The sequence below is a fragment of the Enhydra lutris genome, unplaced genomic scaffold (assembly GCF_002288905.1).
Source record: "Enhydra lutris kenyoni isolate GAN:26980312 unplaced genomic scaffold, ASM228890v2 scaffoldscaffold14, whole genome shotgun sequence".
NCBI lineage: Eukaryota > Metazoa > Chordata > Mammalia > Carnivora > Mustelidae > Enhydra > Enhydra lutris.
The window spans coordinates 3,857,563-3,875,966 of NW_019154098.1; the positions used below are offsets into that span (position 1 = coordinate 3,857,563).

Consider the following 18,404-nt stretch of genomic DNA (forward strand, 5'->3'; position numbering starts at 1 on the left):
GGAGCAGCCTATTGGCCATCAGACACTCAGGCAGGCAGGTTCCATGGGATGACGGCTGGGCCGACCCCTGGCCAGGCAGGTGCAGGCTCTGTCCCTCCCCCATCTGCCTTTGCAGTGGGTCAGCCTCCTTGTGCCAGGGCGTGAGAACATAGTCTGTGCTCGGCAGGGAGACAGCTCCCAGGCACGCTGGGTAGACTTCAGGCCCAGGGCATGCATGGGGGTGGGGACTGCTGCTGGGGCTCAACCAGAGTCCACTGAGGGTCCCCCACTGGCACCTGGACCAGAGATGACCCAGAGAGACTGGGAGCAACAGGCAGCCCCCAAGGGTGGGAGGGGGTACCCTGTGACTGCCCGAAGAGACCAACAGGAGTTTGGAGCCCTAATGAAATCTCCTGTTTGTCAGGTTAAGAGCCCCCCACCCCCAGTCCCAGCTCCCCAAGGAACAGACTGTGTCTGCAAACAGCCACCTGTCTCCCAAGCCTGGTTAGGGAGGGCTAAGTGGCCCTGGGCAGATGGCAGCCCCCAGGGGCCCCGCTCAGTTGGGGCAACGTGCACCCACTGCTCCAGAGCCGGGAGGGCCGGGGTCTCTGGTCATCACCCCGCGTTCCCTGAGCATCTGCAGGCCGGGCCCTTAGAGCGAGCAACCCCCTCCCAGCTGTCCCTAGGCCTTTGCTGTGGACAGTGAAGGTTGAGGGGAGACAGCCCAGGGGGAGAGGATCGGGTAGGCCCCATCAGGGGTCACACAGACAGATCTTCTGGCCTTGCCACACCCCAGCCTCGAGACCTAGGCATGGCCTTGGCATGGTGTTGTACCCCATCTCTGGTGCAGAAAGTGACTCTCTCGCCAACGGTCATGCCGGGCCCTGGGGGATCGGCAAGTGCCTGGTCCCTGCCTCCACCCTCCCAACCTGCATCCCGGGGGACTTCTTTGTCTCTAATTTTTTATTTTCTGTTAATGAGAAGCCCGTCGGCAGGCCACTGACGAGATCTGCATCATTTTACAGGAGGGTCAGCCCTGTCTGCTGGGGTGGGGCTTGGATCTTACAACTGGGCCAAGACTGCTTCTCCTCGGACTCCCCAGCCTGAGAAGAAAGCCGCTGAGCCTGCCCTCACCCTAAACTTAACGCAGGGCCCGAGGCTAGGGAAAGAGGTGTGCTACTTCATGTCATGGGGACAGACCTGCTGAAATTCCCCAACAGCACAGCGGGAAGTGCGCTGACCCCGAAGGGGTTTGTCTGCGCTTCTCCATCCTATCGGCACGCACTGTCCAAGTCCCCTCAGAGGTCAGAGCAGGGGTTGATGGTCAGGAGTCTCCCCGCTGGGGCTAGTGGGGCCCCGTGTGTCCCCATGTGGCCCAGGCAGACCCTGGAACAGCTCACAGCCCCCGCAGATCTGGTGCTAACATGACGGACCAGGAGACCAGCTGTCAGGGCTCCGAGCCTGTGCTTAGAGCAAGGCACATCCTGGCATGGGGGACCGACAGGAGCCCCTTGCTCTACTTGGGCAGGTCCAAGGGGCTTCACAGAAAAGGGAGCAGGGGCTGGGGGTGTGGGAGGAGTGAAGAAGAGACCCTCTTGGCTGCTGGGACCTCTGAGGATCTGTCAGCAGCTTTGCCAAGGACCCAGCGTCCTTTGGTCTGCTGCTCTATGGAAGGCTTCTGAACACAGGGCCACTCTCTGCCTGTCCCGGAGAGGGAAGGGATAGGCAAGGGGCCCCCAGAACCTTGGCACTCCACCAGGCTGGGCCCTTCCCGGCCCATCTTCCTGCTACCACGATCTCTTCCTTGCCCTTTGCTCTCTGAATCCGGGATTACAAGGACAGAGAGTGAAGGACATGTATTCACCCGCCACGAACCCCAACCCCCGCCCCACCCTCCCCACCGATGGCAGGCTTCCGTGGGGACCCAGAGCCTCTGGACACGCATCCACACGTGGCCAGGCCTTCTGTTTAGATGAAGCCCGGAGGTCAGACACCTGCAGTGTGTGGGTCCAGGTGGCCGGGGCTCCCAGAGGCAGGGCTGGGGGTGGAAGCCAGGCCTGGGAGCTGCCCCTCCACACCCTGCTCACCGTAGTCGAGCGGCTGCCTATCCTCCCCAGGCCTGGGATCGAGCGCGTGTCAACCCTCCAACACGGGGCTTTTGGTGGCTATGGGGAAGTTGTTAAGGAGAAAACAGCCGACACGTGTTGAAATGAAAGGAAAGGTATTCTGGATGGTTCCTGCAGGGGTCAAGACATGGAGAGTGGGGGGCGATCAGGCCCCGGCCCGTCAGCTGACAGCAGGGTTTAGACACCAGGAGCGGAGGAGGGGGAGGAGACAGGAGGGAATTCTTCCTGCGGGCAGGCCCTGTGATCAGATGGGGGCGGGGTTCCCCCTAACTGACTCAGCGGCAGCAGCGTGGAGGGCGCAGAGCCGGACAGAGGCTTGCTCCCGAGGCCTGTTTGTCGGCCCCTCCCAGCCTCGCCTCTGGAATCTCCTCCAGGAGAGAGCCATCCCATCACCCTCTGCTCCGCTGGCCCCCGAAAGCCAAAGCAGATGGCCCTGCCGGCCCTTTCCGGGACCCCAGGCAGTGACCGTGCCGTGCAAGGTGGAGCTCCTGTGGTTCGCCTCGTGTGATCGTCACGGGTGCTGTGTGCACTTAGTGCTATGGCCCATTTTACAGATGGGGTAACAGAGGCTTGGAAAGATGTCCAGCCAGGGTTTAAGTCTCTGAGCCAAAACGGAAGGCTGGTTTTATGAGAGCAGAAGGGAAGAGAGTTGTACCTTCGGCTTGTGTCCCGCACCAGGGTGGAGACTGGCTCGTGGGGTCCTGCGGGACACAGGGAGGGAGCACTCCTGGTGCAGGGAGAAGCTGGGCTGAGATGCCGCCCCCACGAAGTTTCCGCCGATCCCACGAGAGCTCTGGAGAAGGGGTGGCTCCTTGGGGTGAAGGGTCTGGGTCTCAGTACCCCATGTCAGCCAGACACTGGACGTGGGCCACCTGGAGAGGGGGTGGAACAACGCCCCTAAGTCAAGGCTGCCTCTGGTGGGGGCTGTGTGCAGGGAGCACTGCCAGCCCCTGGGGGACGAAGGCCGCACCGTAGAGCAGCGCCTGTGGGGGTGTCAGCAGCCGCCACAGACTGTGCTCCTGGGGGCGTCAGTGCTGTCTCTCTTGGGGGTTGCTGTAGCCATCTGGGGTTGAGGCCATCCGTGAGTCTGTGGTGGCATGTGCTGGTGAGCAGGGGCTGAGACCAGGCAGTCAGAAAGGGCTCTGGGGGTCGCTGGTGACCACCTCATCTCACAGCAAGACCCTGAGGCCCAGAGAGCCAGGGAAGCTTGGCTGTGCCGCCCGCGGGATTGCTGCCCACATGGGTCCCCCTGGGCCAGATGAACCAGAGTGCTCCAGAGCGGCTCTCTCTGCAGGTCTCAGCTCGAGGGTTCATACCTGGCGTGAGGAAGTCAGTTCAGGGCGGCAAACATTTGTTGACCACCTATTAAGTGCCAAGGAATGGGGTTGGGCGGCGTAAACAGTGCGACTGTGCTCCAGCCACGGCGATGGGCTGACAGCCAGCCAGCCATCCCGTGAGCCACTGTGACACAGCGTAAGGGAAGGGGGCTGACGTGGTCCAGCTCGGCGGTGCCAGCCGCAGGCACGTTCCGTCATCCCTAGGACCGCCTTCAGTCTGTATTCCAAGTGGGGATTCTGGACCTCCTAAAACGAGTGGCTTGCCACAGGGCCAAGGACAAACAGATGTCAGAGGTAAGTCAGTGTGGCCTGTTTGATTCAGACCACCCAGTAAACGCACGATCAAGGCCCCAGGGAAGCGTGGAAAAGTCTGGAAGGAATAGGAAAGGCTTGTGTTGGAGACATTTGTGGGTTTAGGCCCTAAAGAGTTAATGAGAGTTCAGGCACTGGGGGTATCCCACCCTGAAGGAAGAATAGAATAAATTAGTAAAGGAGAAAAATGAAATAGAGAAATACAGTGGAAAGTAAATGAGAGAGGGAAGGAGAAAGGGATGGATGGACGGATGGATGGTAGATGGTGGGTGGATGGACGGATGGTAGATGGGATGGTAGAGGGATGGTGGATGGTAGGTAGATGGATAGATGGCGGGTGGTGGATGGGTGGTGGACGGATAGATGGGTGGGGGCTGGGGGGGGGGGGGATGGAAAGATGAGTAGGTAGGTGATGAGGGATGAATGTGTGGGTACCTGGATGGGTGGGTGAGTGGGTGGGTGGATAGGGATAGACGGACGACATGTAGTCTAGTGTTGGTTGAGTTTGTGAAGATAGAAGATGAAGTATCCAGCCTGTGGACCCAGGAGCCCCAAAGCTAGGCAGGTTAGAGAAGCTGTGAGGGTCACGTTAGCTGAGGGTGCCACAAAGCCACGGTCAGCAGTTTCAGAAAGCAAAGAAGCAGAAGCCCAGGCCTATGGCCGGGGTTTACACACTGTTGTTGGAAGCAGGTGGACAGTGCACAGAAGTGAGCTAGAGAAATGAGACCAAGAGATGAGTAAGAGCTGGTGGAGGCTCCGATACCCGGAGCAAGGATGCTTCCGGGTGACCCGGCTTCTGGAAGGGCCGGGCTTGTCCGAGAGCCACACTGTGGTCAGAGCCAGGGGCTGTGGTCTCGACCCCGGAGCATCCAGGGTCTCTGGACCCTACAGAGATGCGTTCTGTTCCGTTTGGGCTACTGGTCATTCGCAGCTGAGAAGCGCTGTGGTTTGCAGACTGACATGTCACAGAACCGGGCCAGACGTCTCAAATGCAAGGCCAGGCACGTGGAGCGGGTGGGCAGCCTGTAACCGTTCGCGGGGATGGACGGGCTGGACTCATTTCCAACGGTGTATCGGTCAGCTCTGGGGGAGCAGGGCGGTCGTCCCTCAGGGAGGCCCCTGCAGCCCCGCAGGCCTGGTCCAGGCCCTGCTCTTGACAAGGCCCCCCACTCCCCACCCAGTCTGGTTCCCTGCAGGCCTCCGAGTGGGCAGAGCCCCAGCCGGGCCGCCCGGCAGAGGGGCTCTAGGCTCTGGCGCTGGCAGTGCACTCACTTCCTCTGTGTCCACAGGGCAATCTGTCCAGTCTGTGTTCCCGGCCGCTGCCACAGGCCACAGGTGAACTCACACGGAAGCAAGGCGTGCGAGCTCGGTGGCTGAATCTCGGCTCGGGCAGGTGACCTGACCTCTGTGCGCCTCATCTGTAAAACGGCGGCAGCAAGACTGACGGTGCCGTGGGTGGGTTGTCCCAGGAAGCCTCAGAGGGCCCTTGTGAGGCTTCATGGGGTAATCCGTCCACGGCAACGAGAACAGTGCCAAGCGCACAGGGAGCCTCGGAAGAGTGGGTGTTCGTATCCTGTTGTGGTGGCGGAGGCAGCGGCTGCAGGGAGACGGGGAGCAGGGAGGCGGACAGCGGCTCCGGAAGGAACCGGCCCCTTCCCTCTCACACGCCCTCATTCACAGGCGTTTGCCGGCCAAGAGAGGAGTGAGCCTCGGGCCCTGTCTCTGGGGCTCCCAGTGTGTGGGGACACAGCAGGGACAGGCAGGGACAGCCAGGGTGGCCAGGCTGCAGTGGGGAAGGCTTTCCGGGGAGGGACCCAGCCCTGGGAGCAGAAGGGCCTGCACGCACACAGCATCCTGATGCTCCGTAGCCCTTTTCTTTATCTAGAGGGTGGGGAGGGGCAGAGCCAGAGAGAATCTTAAGTGGGCTCCACACCCAGCACAGAGCCCAAGCAGGGCTCGATCTCACAACCCCGAGATCGTGTCCTGAGCCGAAACAACTGTCGGATGCTCACCCAGCTGAGACGCCGCACCCAGCTCTGGGGCCCTTTATTGTCCAGCATCCCTCCCGGCAGGCCCCCCATCCCATCCTACAGACGGGGAGACCGAGGCAGGGTGACGGCCGCCCGGCAGGGCTTGTTGCCCCCCCCACCCCCAGGGCAGCCCTGACGCACACCAGCTCCAGTGTCGGCCCTGCTCAGGTGTGTTGTCTGTGGTCACGGGACCAGGGAGCCGTCTCCGCCAGGACAGTCTTGACATCTCTGCACAGCACTCACCCGGGAAGCGCTGGTCCTGCTGGTCTTGGTCTTGCTGGAGGGGCAGAGCTCTCTTGCGTTGTTGGCCTGAGGACAACGGGGAGGAGCAGGTGCTTGTGTGACATAGGGCAGCCACCAACGCTTAGAATGGCACCTTCCAGGGCACACCACCTGCTTGTGCTGGGGCTGGCAACCCTGTGGACAGCTGCGGTCCCAGTGACCCCCCAGGACACATCCCTCAGGCCCTTGGGGTGATCCCGGGACCCCTAGATCCTGGCCTTTCAGAAGCCACGCAGCCCTGGAGGGGGGCACGAGGGCTGTCCCTGAGAGAGTGGAAGGCTACAAGCTTGCTATGGACCCTGTCAAGTTCCTTCTTCTCTGGCTCTGGGCTGTCTGGCTCTGGGCTGTCCAGCCCTGGGGGCTGAGCAGTGCAGGGGTGCCCCTCGCCCCATGCTCCTCTGCATACCTGGGAGGACCCAGCCAGTAGCATGGGGCTGCAGCCCAAGGGCATGTCTCGTCTGTGCTGGCGTCTGCTGGGTTGGAGGGGCCGAGGGGGAATGGCAGACTGTAGCTGGCCAGGGCCCCAGGGAGACGTCCCTCTGGGACTTGGTACGTCCACCCTCCTTCATGTGGCACAGGCCTTCATCAGCGAGACTCGGAATCTCGCACACTTCCTGCTCTTGGAAGCCTCTGGGATGCTCCAGCGCTCATCAGAGAAGCTCAGCCTGGGAACTGGGAACACCGCTCCAGGCCTCGGTCGGTAGGAGTAGCTCCGATGAGGGCCTTCGGGACCAGCATGCCGCCCTTGCCACAGCGGGACATCTGGGGCACCTCACCCTGAGACTCTTTGCTCCGACGTCCCCCTGCTATGTCCTCCTACACTGTCTGGCCCCTTCACCCTGGGTGGGGTGCGGTGGGCCCCTCACCTTGGGTGTGTGCAGACCTCAGTTTCCCCCAATGCAGGCAGCTCCCCCAGGCCCTGGGGAAAGCAGAAAGTGAGGTGCCCCGTCTCCCGTCTGTATCCCTGTGAACCCCTCAGCGCCCTTCCAAAAGTGGTGCGAACTCGGTGGGGTGGTGCTTGCCGGTGGCTCAAAGGGGCAGCTTTCTCGTGGCAGGGGCAGCTCCGACCCTGTTCCCGGTTACACGCAGAGCAGCAAGCTCACCACCACCCCATGGTTTGGTCACTTGGGCCGCTCAGAAGACTCTTCTGGGGCCCCAGTCGTCCCTGATGGACAGTGTGCTCCAGGACGCCGTGGTTCTAGGGGAAACTCTGGCTGTTGTCGTTCTAGAGTCTGTTTGACCCATGAACATGGGCCAAGCACCAGCCAGGTGTCAGGCCCAGGCTGCGTGCGGAGGGGGGACGGCTCCAGGCACCGTGTCCAGCGAGCACAGCAGGCAGCACACATAGGGCTGTGGCTCAGCGGAACGAGGGGTCTGTGCCCGGCTTCCTACAGTCACGTTGCGGGGCTGAGCCCGGGCACGAGTGCCGGGAAGTGACAGCCTGTTCTGAGAGCATCTGGCTCTTCCCTCTCGTGGAGCAGGCAGGGAAGCAGAGGCTCAGAGAGGTTAAGTGAGTTACCTCAGGTCACACAGTAAGCAGTAGATAGCTGAGTTCATTATTCAGTTGGCACAGTGAGTCCTGAGCCCGTCCCCTCAAAGAGCAAGTCTCGACCGGAGGCAGCTTGTCACAGAAGACTCCTGAGGTGGGTCCGTGCACCGCGTGACAAGGAGCTGGTTTGACCTGGGTGTAGAACAGGTGGTCTTCCTGGAGGAGGTGCTGCTTGGGCTGAGTTTTAAAGAGGCCAGTAGGAGTCGGCAAGGAGCAGGGTTTGAGGGGCATTGCGCATGGCTGCGGAGGCTGCCAGGGGCAGGGTGGGGTCACAGGGCACCAGGGGAGGGCGACACAGACCGGGAGAGGCAGGCGGCCTTCAGCTCAGTCTGGAATACTCTGGAATCATCGCTGCACCAAACATCATTTTAGGGCTTCGCTCTCGAAACCCTTCTTTTTCTGCTTTGCCGTCTCCCCCACTGGACGTCAAGTCCAGAGTCCTGTCTCCTTGGCACGGCCCGGGGCAGGCCTGCAAATCATGGTGGGAGGCCCCACGTACACAGGCCATGCTGGGCCCTGGGGAACGGTGGAGGCGCCCAGCCCCAGGCCTCAGGAGCTGCATCCCCCAGGTCAGTGTACAGTGTCAGGTGCAGGGACCCTGGCACTGGACTGGGTGGGCAGCTTCCCTGGGGAGGGAGGCCGAACTGGACAGGCGAGCTGGGCGGGCTCCTAGGCAGAACAGCACACGGCCCGTGTGGACCGTTTCCTGCACCGGCCGACCCCCTTGTGCCTGGTCACCAGAGAGGAGGGCCTGCGGGTCACTGGTGTGTGACCCGGCCTGCAGGGGAGCAGGTCCTGGGCTTGGTGCCGCGTCACAGAGGCAGTGTGGGGGCTCCCTGGGTGGCGGGGACCTGCTTTATGTAGAAAGGCTTGCAACGAGATGAAAACCGAGCGTTCGGAAAGGTGCAGACGTTGCCGGCGGACAGAGGAGTCAGTTTAAATTCTCTGCTGTGCTCAGAGCGAGGGCTCTGCCTAACGCGACCGGCCCCAGGCAGATTCCCCATTTCTCTCTCCCGCTTTCCTCCCGGTACATCTCCTGCGGGCTGACGCGCGTGTCTTAGTCGAGGCGTTGGAAGGGGGTGGCTCTACCAGAGGTTTGTCCCTGGTGAGCCAGGGTGTTCCCTGTCCCAACGGGCAGGAACGGGGACCCGGGGCCCGTCAGCTCCAAGCCGCGCTCCTGCGTTTCCTTCCGAGTGCTGGGAGCTGGTCCCGGGGGCACTCGAGGCCTGTACTTGTCACCACTCGGCATGGTAAGAAAGAGCCCGGATTTCAGGGACCGAACACCAGCCTTCCTGTATTTAGGTTTTGTGCTGTTTTTGGTGGGGTGGGGGGGCCTTTCTGGAACTCATGGGGGATCCCAGTTCTGCCCATTCTGGGGCCCCGCCTTCCCCGTGGCCTCCCCCGAGGCTCCGCGCCCCACTTCTCCATCTTGATGGGAAGAAGGTGATGGTAGGAGGCGCGTGTTTGTGGGCCGAGTTTGGGGGACATCGTTTCCCCTCCTGTGCCCCAGCCAGGACTCCGTCCCCTGTTCACATTCGCCACCCGGGAGGCTGCGGTCTGGCGGTGTGCCTGGCAGGAAGGGAACAGTCTGGCAAGCCCCCTGGAAGGCTCCCTTGGTGAAGGGGACGTGTGAGCAGGGCCTTGTGATGCAGGGGCGGGGGTTGTGTGCCCAGGAGAGGGCCCCAGGAGCCCAGCACAGAAGGCAGGGGGGACACAGAGGGCTGTAAACGCCACCGTCAGCACGGAGCCCTCAGGGAAGGGGCCTGTGCTGGCTTTGGTGGTGGGGAGACCTGGGTTCAAATCTCTGGGACTGAAGGGGCCGTGGCAGTGCGCTCGGAGCTGCTGCCTGGGGCCCCTCATCCCAGCTCCCCTGCTGGGCAGGCTCCCAGCTCAGCCCTGCTGGGCGCGTCTACTTTACTCCACGCGCCAAACCTCTGGGTGCGGGGCATGGTGCCCGCCTTCCGATGAGAGAGCAGACGCTCTGGGGTCTGAAGGGCTCACCCCAGCCCTCCACTTGGCGTCTGAGCTCAGCCGAGAAGCCCAGCCCCAGAACTGTGGAGGGTGTCCGTGGGATGGGACCCCAGACCCAAGCGTCTCTGCCCATGTTCACCACGGTGCACAGACAGGCACGAGCCACGCCAGGATACAGCCCAAGGCAGTCTTCTGGGCGAGTGGGCGCCCTCCGTGCCCCTCCTGTGCTAGTGACGCCCTGTGCCAGGCTGGCAGTGGTGCTCCGGGGCCCGAGAGTCTCTCCACGGGTGCTCCAAGCCGCGCCGGCCTCCCCTGCAATTCCAGCTTGCCTTAATTTTGATTTAATTCCCTTTAATCTTTAATGAAAAGTTGTAAAAGTAAATTACTTACCCAAGAGAGCCACACGGCTCCTCGGGAGCTGCCCTCCACCTGCGGGTGATTACGCGTGTGGGCCTCGGACGGGCTCCCTCCCTGGGTGCCGGGGAGGAGGGATTCTGCTTTATGAACTAATTAGATACCTCCGTAACTGCTAAAAACGCGTGCCATTTGGTGGGGTGAGAGCAAGCTCCGGCCTCACACGGTGCACACCCTGGACGATCGCCGACCGGGCAGATAGAGCCCGCGTTCTGGCCCCGCAACCCGGGGGGTGCCTGGTGGCTGCGCTGGGCTCCCCAGAAACCTCACGGTGGTCCTGGGACCCGCAGAGCCAGCCCTCCTCCTGCCCGTCCGTCTCTGAGCCTGCTCCCCCGAGGGCGTGGCCTTGTGAGGAGGGGAGGGGGGGTGGGGGGTGGGGAAGAGTGAGGGGGGCTGTGCGTTCTGCTGCCCCCTCCCCCAGATGTCCACTGCCTTTCTGCCTGCGAGGCCTTGCCCAGAACACCGTCACCCTACCTCCTGGGCATGCTCAGGCTTCCGGTCTCTTCCCCAAATTCCCTCAATATGCAATAAAGTAGCCAAATTAAAATTTAAATGTCCAGACTAAGGGAAACTGCATTTGGCGTAATCGGTCAAGACCTGCAGAAGAGGGTGTGTGTGTGTGTGTGTGTGAGAGAGAGAGTGTGTGTGTGAGAGTGTGTGTGTGCATGTGCGTGGAGACTGCAGGGCGGCTTGCTGAGGGCCAGAGTGGTCTGCTACACCATCGGTGCTGGGCTTCCTGTCAGCCAAAGAGAAGAGATCAGTTACGGCTCTCATTGGTAAAGAAGGAAAACACGTCGGCTACTATCATGTTGGCATTCGAGAAAGTTGTCCACTTTTTACCGGATGCTTGGACATTCCAGGGGCTCATACCGGATCTGCCTGTGACTTCTTCCAAGGGACGGCCTGCCAGCTGGTGCCGTCACCAGGGAGGACAGGGCCCCTGGGTCCCCTCGCCGTACCACTCTCCTCACGTCCTAGGCTTTGCTTGTTTTTCCGCTTGAATTTCTCTGCTTTGCTTAAAAAGTGACAGAGCTTCTCTAGTAATCCCCAAGCCTCACCTGAATCCAATGTGACTCTCAAGTTTAGGCCCCGCCCCACATTTATGTTGGCCAGAAAAATGCGTGTGTCTCCTGAGGTTTGCCGTTTACAGGTGCTTTCCCTGAAGGTGGCTGGGCAGAGCCTCTCAAACCTGGCTCAGTGGGGCTGTTCCTGGGTCTTCACCGGATTAATTTCTACTGCGTGGTTCTCACATCTTTACGACGCTTTATCCAAAATCAGACATTTGCTCCTGAAGTCTGGCTGCTGGTTTCTTACTGTCCCCAAAGGGAGGAGGGTTGGAGTGAGGCTGAGGCAGGACTCGGGAATCTTGACCTAAGGGAGAAGCCCGTGGCTTGTCTGATAAGCCTGAGGGGCAAAAAACCCGCCCTCTTTGCCGCTGAAGGTGATTTGCACATGACCTTGGGGCGGGCTGGTATTTTAGGTGTTCCCTTCCCCCTCGGAGGAGCCCACTGTGCCACTGTGCAGGCGGCTCCACCAGGGGGTCCTGCCCCAGCTTCTGCCCCGCTCGCTCGGCTCCTCTCTGCTGCCCACTCCGAGCGAGACTGTGGGCACGTGCACGTCCACACTGGATGCTCAGCCCGCCCCGGGCCCAGAAAAGCAGACGCTCAGGGTACAGCCGGGCTGGGAAGTTCTGCTGGGAGAAGTCTCGCTGAGGTCAGAACCTCCCGGCTGTTCACAGCTTAGCAACGTGTCCTGATTGCCGGGAGCTCGCACCTGCCCCTGCCCCCTCGCCCACCCTCTCTGCACAGAGCAGGCTGGGCAGACCCCGGTGGGCCCCAGAGGCCCAGCCGGACCGCCTGCCGCCTCTGACCTACTTGTCTTCAGGACCGGCTCCTCATGTGCCGTCCCCCAACACCGGCTCCGTAAACCCTGCCTCGGACCTGCCTCTCACCTACAGCCATGCTCCCGGCCCTTGGTTGTCCCAGAGTCTAGCCCTGCGATCACTGGTGGCCTCAGACTTGCCAGGCCCCTACTCTGTGCTATGCGTGGGAGAAGAGGATCCCACACTAAGCCCCAGCCATCTGGTCCTGAGCTCCAGAAGGAGCGGAAGCTAAGGGCTTGGGATTCCAGAAGGTTCTCACGGCTGTGGATCCAGGCACCCTCCTCCGGGAAGCCCCCGCTGGGGACACGGGAGCAGCCCATGCTTACCTCACTGGCCCGCAGCAAGCTCTCTAGGGTGAGGCTCCCACAGAGCCGGGTAGCGGGGGCAGGCCCTGGGCCTGGGCCCCAGCAGCTCCATCGGCTCCCCACATCTCAGTGTCCCTACACCACAGCCCCACCTGTCGTGTGTGCCCTCCAGGAGGGACATGAGGCTGCCCGTCGGCTTGGCTGATGAGTAAGACCCCGGCAGGAGGGTTCAGCACAAGACCCCTACCCCCGCCCAGGGCGCATCCCTGTCCCCCGTCCTCATGGCTGGCTCCCCACCCGAGCCCCCACCCAACAGTGGCTGCCCTTGGCCAAAATGCAGGCCGGCACGGGCAGCTTCCACTCTCCTCGAGCCTCTCCAGTGCCACCCCCCAGGGCCCTTCCCTCCTCTCCGCTTCTATTTATAGCAGGTGCTTCTGCCAGAGCCCAGGGACGTGCTGTAGCATAAACGGGGCAGCGGCTTCAGGAGGAATTCTGAGCCAGACAAAATTAAGTCCGTGACTCTGGCTGGTATTAAAAGTGAAGGAGAAGCAGGCCTGGGGGCGGAGGGAGAAGGTGGACCGGCCCGATTTAATGCTTTGAGGGAAGAGACTAATCTGCTCCCGGGAGAATTCTCATGACATGAGATTCTTCGCATAAATAACATCTTCCACGGGAAGTCTGGCCTGCGGGTCGGGGACCCAGAGCCGGGCAGTGGCAGGTTGGTCCTAACATCCTCCCTGCATGGGGCACGTCAGGCTTGGCCCGGTCCCTCGGACACACAGGTTAAAGATAAGTGACCTGGGGCCAGAAGGGGGGCTGGGCACAGCCAGTGAACGGGGTGGGGTTCGAGTGCGGCCCAGAGCACACCCACGCCCTTGGTCAGCTGCTTGGTCATCTAACGGGTACCAAACGGAGCAAGTGCCTACCTGGCCTGGTGTTGGGGACCAGGCAAGTGCCAGTTCTCCTCGAGCATCCAGGGAAGAAGGACCACAGCTAATAGTTAAGCAGTTGGGCGAACAAGAGATAAGGTGTCGAGAACCGTGAGAAAACAGAGGGTATGGAAGAGTAACAGGGGTGGGCGGGCTCTTCACTGGGTGGTCAGAAATGGCCTCTCAGAGGAGAGGGCCAAGGAGGCAATAGCAGGGGCAAAGGCCCTGGGACAGGTACGTGCTCGGCAGGCGCAGGCTAGAGGAACAGGAGGGAGATCACGTGGTTAGAGCAAGAAGTGGGGGGATACAGCAGCCTGTGTGATCGAGCCCGACTGGAGCTGCGCAGGGCCCTGGAAGCCAGGGTCAGTGGCCAAAATCTGATCAAACCTCCCCTTTGTTCTGAGTGTAAAGAGAAGCCGTAGCAGGTGAGTAGCAAGTGAGGAAGTAATACAGTTGAGCGGCATTTTTACACCATCCTGTGACTGCTGGATGGCAGGGGGAGAACAGGAAGTGTGGACATAGGGGGGTCTGCTAGGAAGCTGGCCCCAGCTCAGCTGGAGGCGGGAATGCTGACTGCTGATCCCGGGGTGCCGATGGACTGGGCATGGGTGCCAAGCAGGAGTGATTTCGGTGTGACCTTCAGGTGTGAGGCTGGGCCTCTGAGATGCCATCACCTCCTCCCCTGACCCGGCTACTCCAGGACACCCTCCCCTCATCATAGCTGCTGAGTCCCTTTTGTCAAGGGAGGGGACATGTCCCACAGGTTCCAGGGGTGAGGACGCAGACATCCTTTAGGGGGCATTAGTCTGTCTACCTCACCGTCTTCTGTGGCAGGAAAGCAGACTCAGGGTTCTGGAAGTTTCCAGGGGAAAGGTTTGACCCCCCAGAGTCTGAGCTCTGTGTGTCCTGCTCTCCGCTCCTGAGCAGCCCCAGGAGGAGGTCCCCTGTGCACGGCTCCCTCGCAGCTGTGGGACCTCATCCACCGCCACTCTTGGGGTCCCGGTCTTGCTGTGGGCACGTGGTCAAGGCACCCACCTTCCCCATCTAGAGGGCAGGGGACCACCTCGGACAGGACTCCCACCGGGAAGCAGTTAAGGGGAGGCTCTCCTCCCTCAGGCACAGCAGGAATGACTCCCAAACAGCTCGCCTCTGAGAAGAGTGTATTCATTCCCAGCTCCTTCCTAGGTAGTAGGTTTCCTGAGCCGCTGGTGGCCCGCTCAGGCCTGTTCTCTGATCTCAGCTGCTGCTCCCTGCCCCTTCGAGGGGTCCTCTGCCCAGGATGGGACACGGCTGGTCCAGTTCAGAACCAGACAAGGGAATTTGGTTCCAGCAGGGGGTGCGCTGGAGAGGCAGTGCCGATGGGGTGCCCAGCCCCCCACCCCCGAGCACAGCTAGCACCTCCAGCAACCCTGGCACTCTTAGGCATGTCTTTCCCAGATTTCTGAACCAGCACCCTACGGGTCCCAGGAGAGACCACCCGTGGCATCCTCCTCGATTCAGGGAGCCCGCTGTCGTTCACTCAGGGAACAGCAGACCCGTGCTCCACTCGGCTGTGAGTGGAGTGATGTGGGGCGTTCTGGGCCTTTGGACCTGATCTGAGATGTTGGCCTGCAGAAAGGGAGGAAACGGCTGCTTTCTAAGCACAGAAATGCTCCAGTGTGGTGGGCAGTCATTCTGGGCGCCAGATCCTGGGGTGGCATGCCCGGCTGTCCCCGTTTGCCTGGGACCCAGGGCTTCCTGGATGCAGGATTTCCAGCACTCATGCCAGGCTGAGCTGGGACAGTTGTCACCCTGTGAGTGAAGACACGGCAGGTGGCAGGTGGGGTGGGTTCTGCCACTCTAGAGAGCCGCCCCTCTTCTTCCCCTGGGGGGCAAGCCGTCACAGCTCCGAGGAAGAGCCAGCGATCTGGGGGCCCAGGGGGAGTGCTCCCCTCAGACCAGGGCAGGAAAGGCCTGGCTGGGTCCTCTGCCCCCTCTCTGGTTCTCTAGCCCTACCCCAGGCCTCTGAGGTAGGATCATGGGATCCCCCCTGCTTAGCTGGGGGCATGTCCACCACCCCTTCCGCCCTGGCCTGGCCTCAAGGCCACAGATCCCTGCTCCTTCAAGAGAGTGCCAAGGGAAGAGGACTGCCAGTAGCTGCGCACACAGCACTGTCTCCCCTCCCCCTTGCCCGGGAGCTGGGGGCCAGGGAAGGGTTCACCAACAGGTGGGCTGGGAGCCGCTCTGCTGCGAGCCAGAGGCCAGTGCTCAGCTACCCTAGCAAGTGAGTAATGCGCACAGTTCTCTGCAAGGAAAAAAAACGAGCAGAGACGTAATGAGCCAGCCACCCTTCGCTGATTTGCACATAATCGTATCTTTCCCTTAATGGAACCAGCAACCGAGGCGCCCGACTCCTGCTCCCTCCATTCTCCCGTCTGATTCAAGAGGCTTAGGCGGTGCCTGGTCGTGTTCACTGTTCAGCAGACGCGACCGAGGCCCGCGGTGCCTGCCAGCCCGTGCCTGCGCTTGGTGGAGGGCCCCGTCCGGGCCAGGAGGGAAGCACCCCGTCGCGCCCCTGTGGCCGCAGCCTGGCTGTAGCGCGGGACCAAGATGTGTTTCCGGGGTCCTGTGACCCCAGCTGCAGGCGCTGAGAGGGGGTGAGGGTCGGCGGAGGATGCTGGAATGGACGGGTCTTACCCCGTGGTGGCCCAGCGCCCACACAGCCCGCCGGGCGGAGGCTCTGCCCCCGGGGTAGGAGCCCAGGGGAGGTGATGCGGGGTCGTCAGGGGGGAGGACGGAGGTTTCCCTCCTGGGAAGGTGGGGATGCGGGGAGGGGCAGGCAGGAAGCAGACCCTCTTAGAAACGCTCTTACTCCTGGGCCAGGGGTTCCGTTCGTGACACTGTACCCGCGGAACGCAAGGGAGGAATTTAGACGGAGCTCGGTGTAAAAACTCGCACACTGGGGTTATTTAAATACGGAAACGGTGCGCATGACCTCCCGGGGCTCGGGTGGGTAAATCACTGTTTATTCCTTTAACGGAATCCCCTGCCGCCTTTGAAAACATTCTCGCTAAAATGTCCGCGTGTGGACCGTGCTGCTGTTCTCGAGGTCCCAGAGCGCCAGCCAACAGGCCACGGCGGTGAACACACGGGGGGGGGGGGGGGGGGGAAGCGAAGGGAGAGTGGTGGCTGGGAGAAGGGCTGGCAGCAGGGGGCACTTAGAAAATTAGTTTTATTTCAATGAATTTTCCAAACTTTCTATAATGTGTTATAAAAGCTTGTGATTTTAAAGAAACGAAATATGGTGGGGAGAGACTTGGTCTCAGGCTTTTCTGGAAGAATGGACTTGGTGGCACACATGGTGGGTGGTTCTGGACCCACAGCCCCTCCCCACCCCAGCCTAGCGGCATTCAGAGCCGTCCCCATGTGCTGCCTCGGGCCTCTGCCCGCCCCCAGTTCCCGGTGTGCCCCCCGTCCACACGCATGCACGCTCCCACTCCCACACACGTGTACCGCTACACATGCTCTCACTCACACGTGTTCTCACACATGCACATCCACACACTCATACACACACAGACTGTCTCATGCAGTCACGCACACACACACATGCATCGCCCATGTACGCACTCTCACTCCATCTCTCCTGTGCGCGCGCACACACACACACACACACACACACACACTCACTCCCGTCCCTGGCCTGGCTGCGCGAGATCAACTGGAGAGAGCAAACCCCCGCCCCCCCCAGGAGAGCACGTCCCTGCAGGGAGGGTTTTCCTTGCTCCCCCAAGGCAGGCCACCCCCAACTTTCCTCCAGTCCTGTGCCTCCAGGACCCGAGTGAGGAATCAGCCCCCTCCCACGGGCTCCAGGGCGCCCCCAGTGGCCGGGCGGGAGGGTCTTCCCTGCGGTCACCTGGTGGAAGCGGCTGCCAGGCAGGAGGAGGTGTCTCCCGGTCCGCCTGTGGACACAACAGCTAGAGGTCAGCCGAGGCAGGCTGGCGGGGCTCGGGTCGGCCCCTTGCAGCCGCACAGCTAGCAGCAGGTGACACAAAGTCACAACATGGCCGTGGGCCCCCCTCCCTGACCTCCACGGTCGGGTCCATGAGCTGGAGGCCTCCTGCCTGGCCATGTCGGTGGCAGAGCCGCCATAAGAAGGGACCGCGGACTGTGAGCATCACCCGACAGGCGCTGGCCCCCTCCCCGGTCTGCAGGCCAGGTGTTGGCTGGGCTTTGCACCCTACAGAGTCTCAGGGAGGGGGGCGGGGGGGCTGCTTCCTGCTCTCTCAGCTCTGGGCCTCCAGTCTCTGCCTCTGACCTCATGGTGGCCTCTCCTCCAAGTCAGCTTCCCCTCGTCTGCCTCTCCCAAGGATGCGTCTCATTCTCAAATCCCACCCGGGCCTCCAAGTGGGTCCCCCAGACCTCCCCTCCCATCATCCCGCAGGGACGTCCTGGGAGTTTGAGGGGAGTGGGGGTCCTGGCACAGCACCTTCCAGTCTACCAACCCCCCACCCCCGTCTCCCCCACCCCTCCGCCCCCCATCCCCGCTCTGCTCCTCAAGGTCCAGACCTCTCCCCAGCTCGTGTCCTGTCACCTCTCTGGTGCCCCAGGGAGGGCCCAGCCTTCCCTGGGGGGCTCTGGGCGGGCCACTGTGCACGTGTGTGTGGCAGAGGCCCAGCCAGGTCCCAGGCACGCCACGACAGCCCCTGCCACATTCTTGCCTTCTGGTTCTGATTCTCTTTCCTGGCTTTTCTCTCCGCTGTGGGCCATGGCCACAGCCAGCCCTCTCGGACAGGAGCATGGGAGACCCCAGCTGACCCCGGGCCCCTCCAGCATGGCACAGACCCTCCGGGGGACAGCTCTGGTGTCCACACCTGTCTTCTCCAGCCTGCACAGCAGGACAGCAGGGACTGGGCCACGCGTCTGTGCCCAGCACCCAGCCCGCACAGACGGGGCGGCTGCCTTGGTGTGGGAAGGAGGAGGGGAGTGAACGGGAGAATGAACAGGAGACGGGTGCGCAAGGCCAGCGGGGCAGTGCCCTTGACAGTTTCGTGTCCGTGTCCCTTGCAGATGTGCTGGTGGACGGACAGCCCTGTGACTGTGAGGCCGCGGCCTGCCGGGTGGGCGACCCCGTGCGTCTGGAGGTGCGGCTGACCAACCGGAGCCCGCGCAGCGTGGGGCCCTTCGCGCTCACTGTGGCGCCCTTCCAGGACCACCAGAATGGGGCACGCAACTACGACCTGCACAGCGCCGTCTCCTTCGTGGGCTCCGGCACCCTCCACCTGGACGCAGTACGTGGCAGTCTGTGA

At 62.0% G+C, this 18,404-nt stretch overlaps 1 protein-coding gene across 2 annotated transcripts in view; it reads left to right on the forward strand.

The window, feature by feature from the left end:
* LOC111146550 (trafficking protein particle complex 9) overlaps window positions 1-18,404 on the forward strand; it is a 636,638-nt gene that overhangs the window by 616,858 nt on the left and 1,376 nt on the right. For both annotated transcript variants that reach the window (XM_022502135.1, XM_022502136.1), the window contains one exon: window positions 18,166-18,386. In XM_022502135.1, coding sequence (XP_022357843.1) covers window positions 18,166-18,386 — 221 coding nt within the window. The remainder of the gene's footprint in view (window positions 1-18,165; window positions 18,387-18,404) is intronic.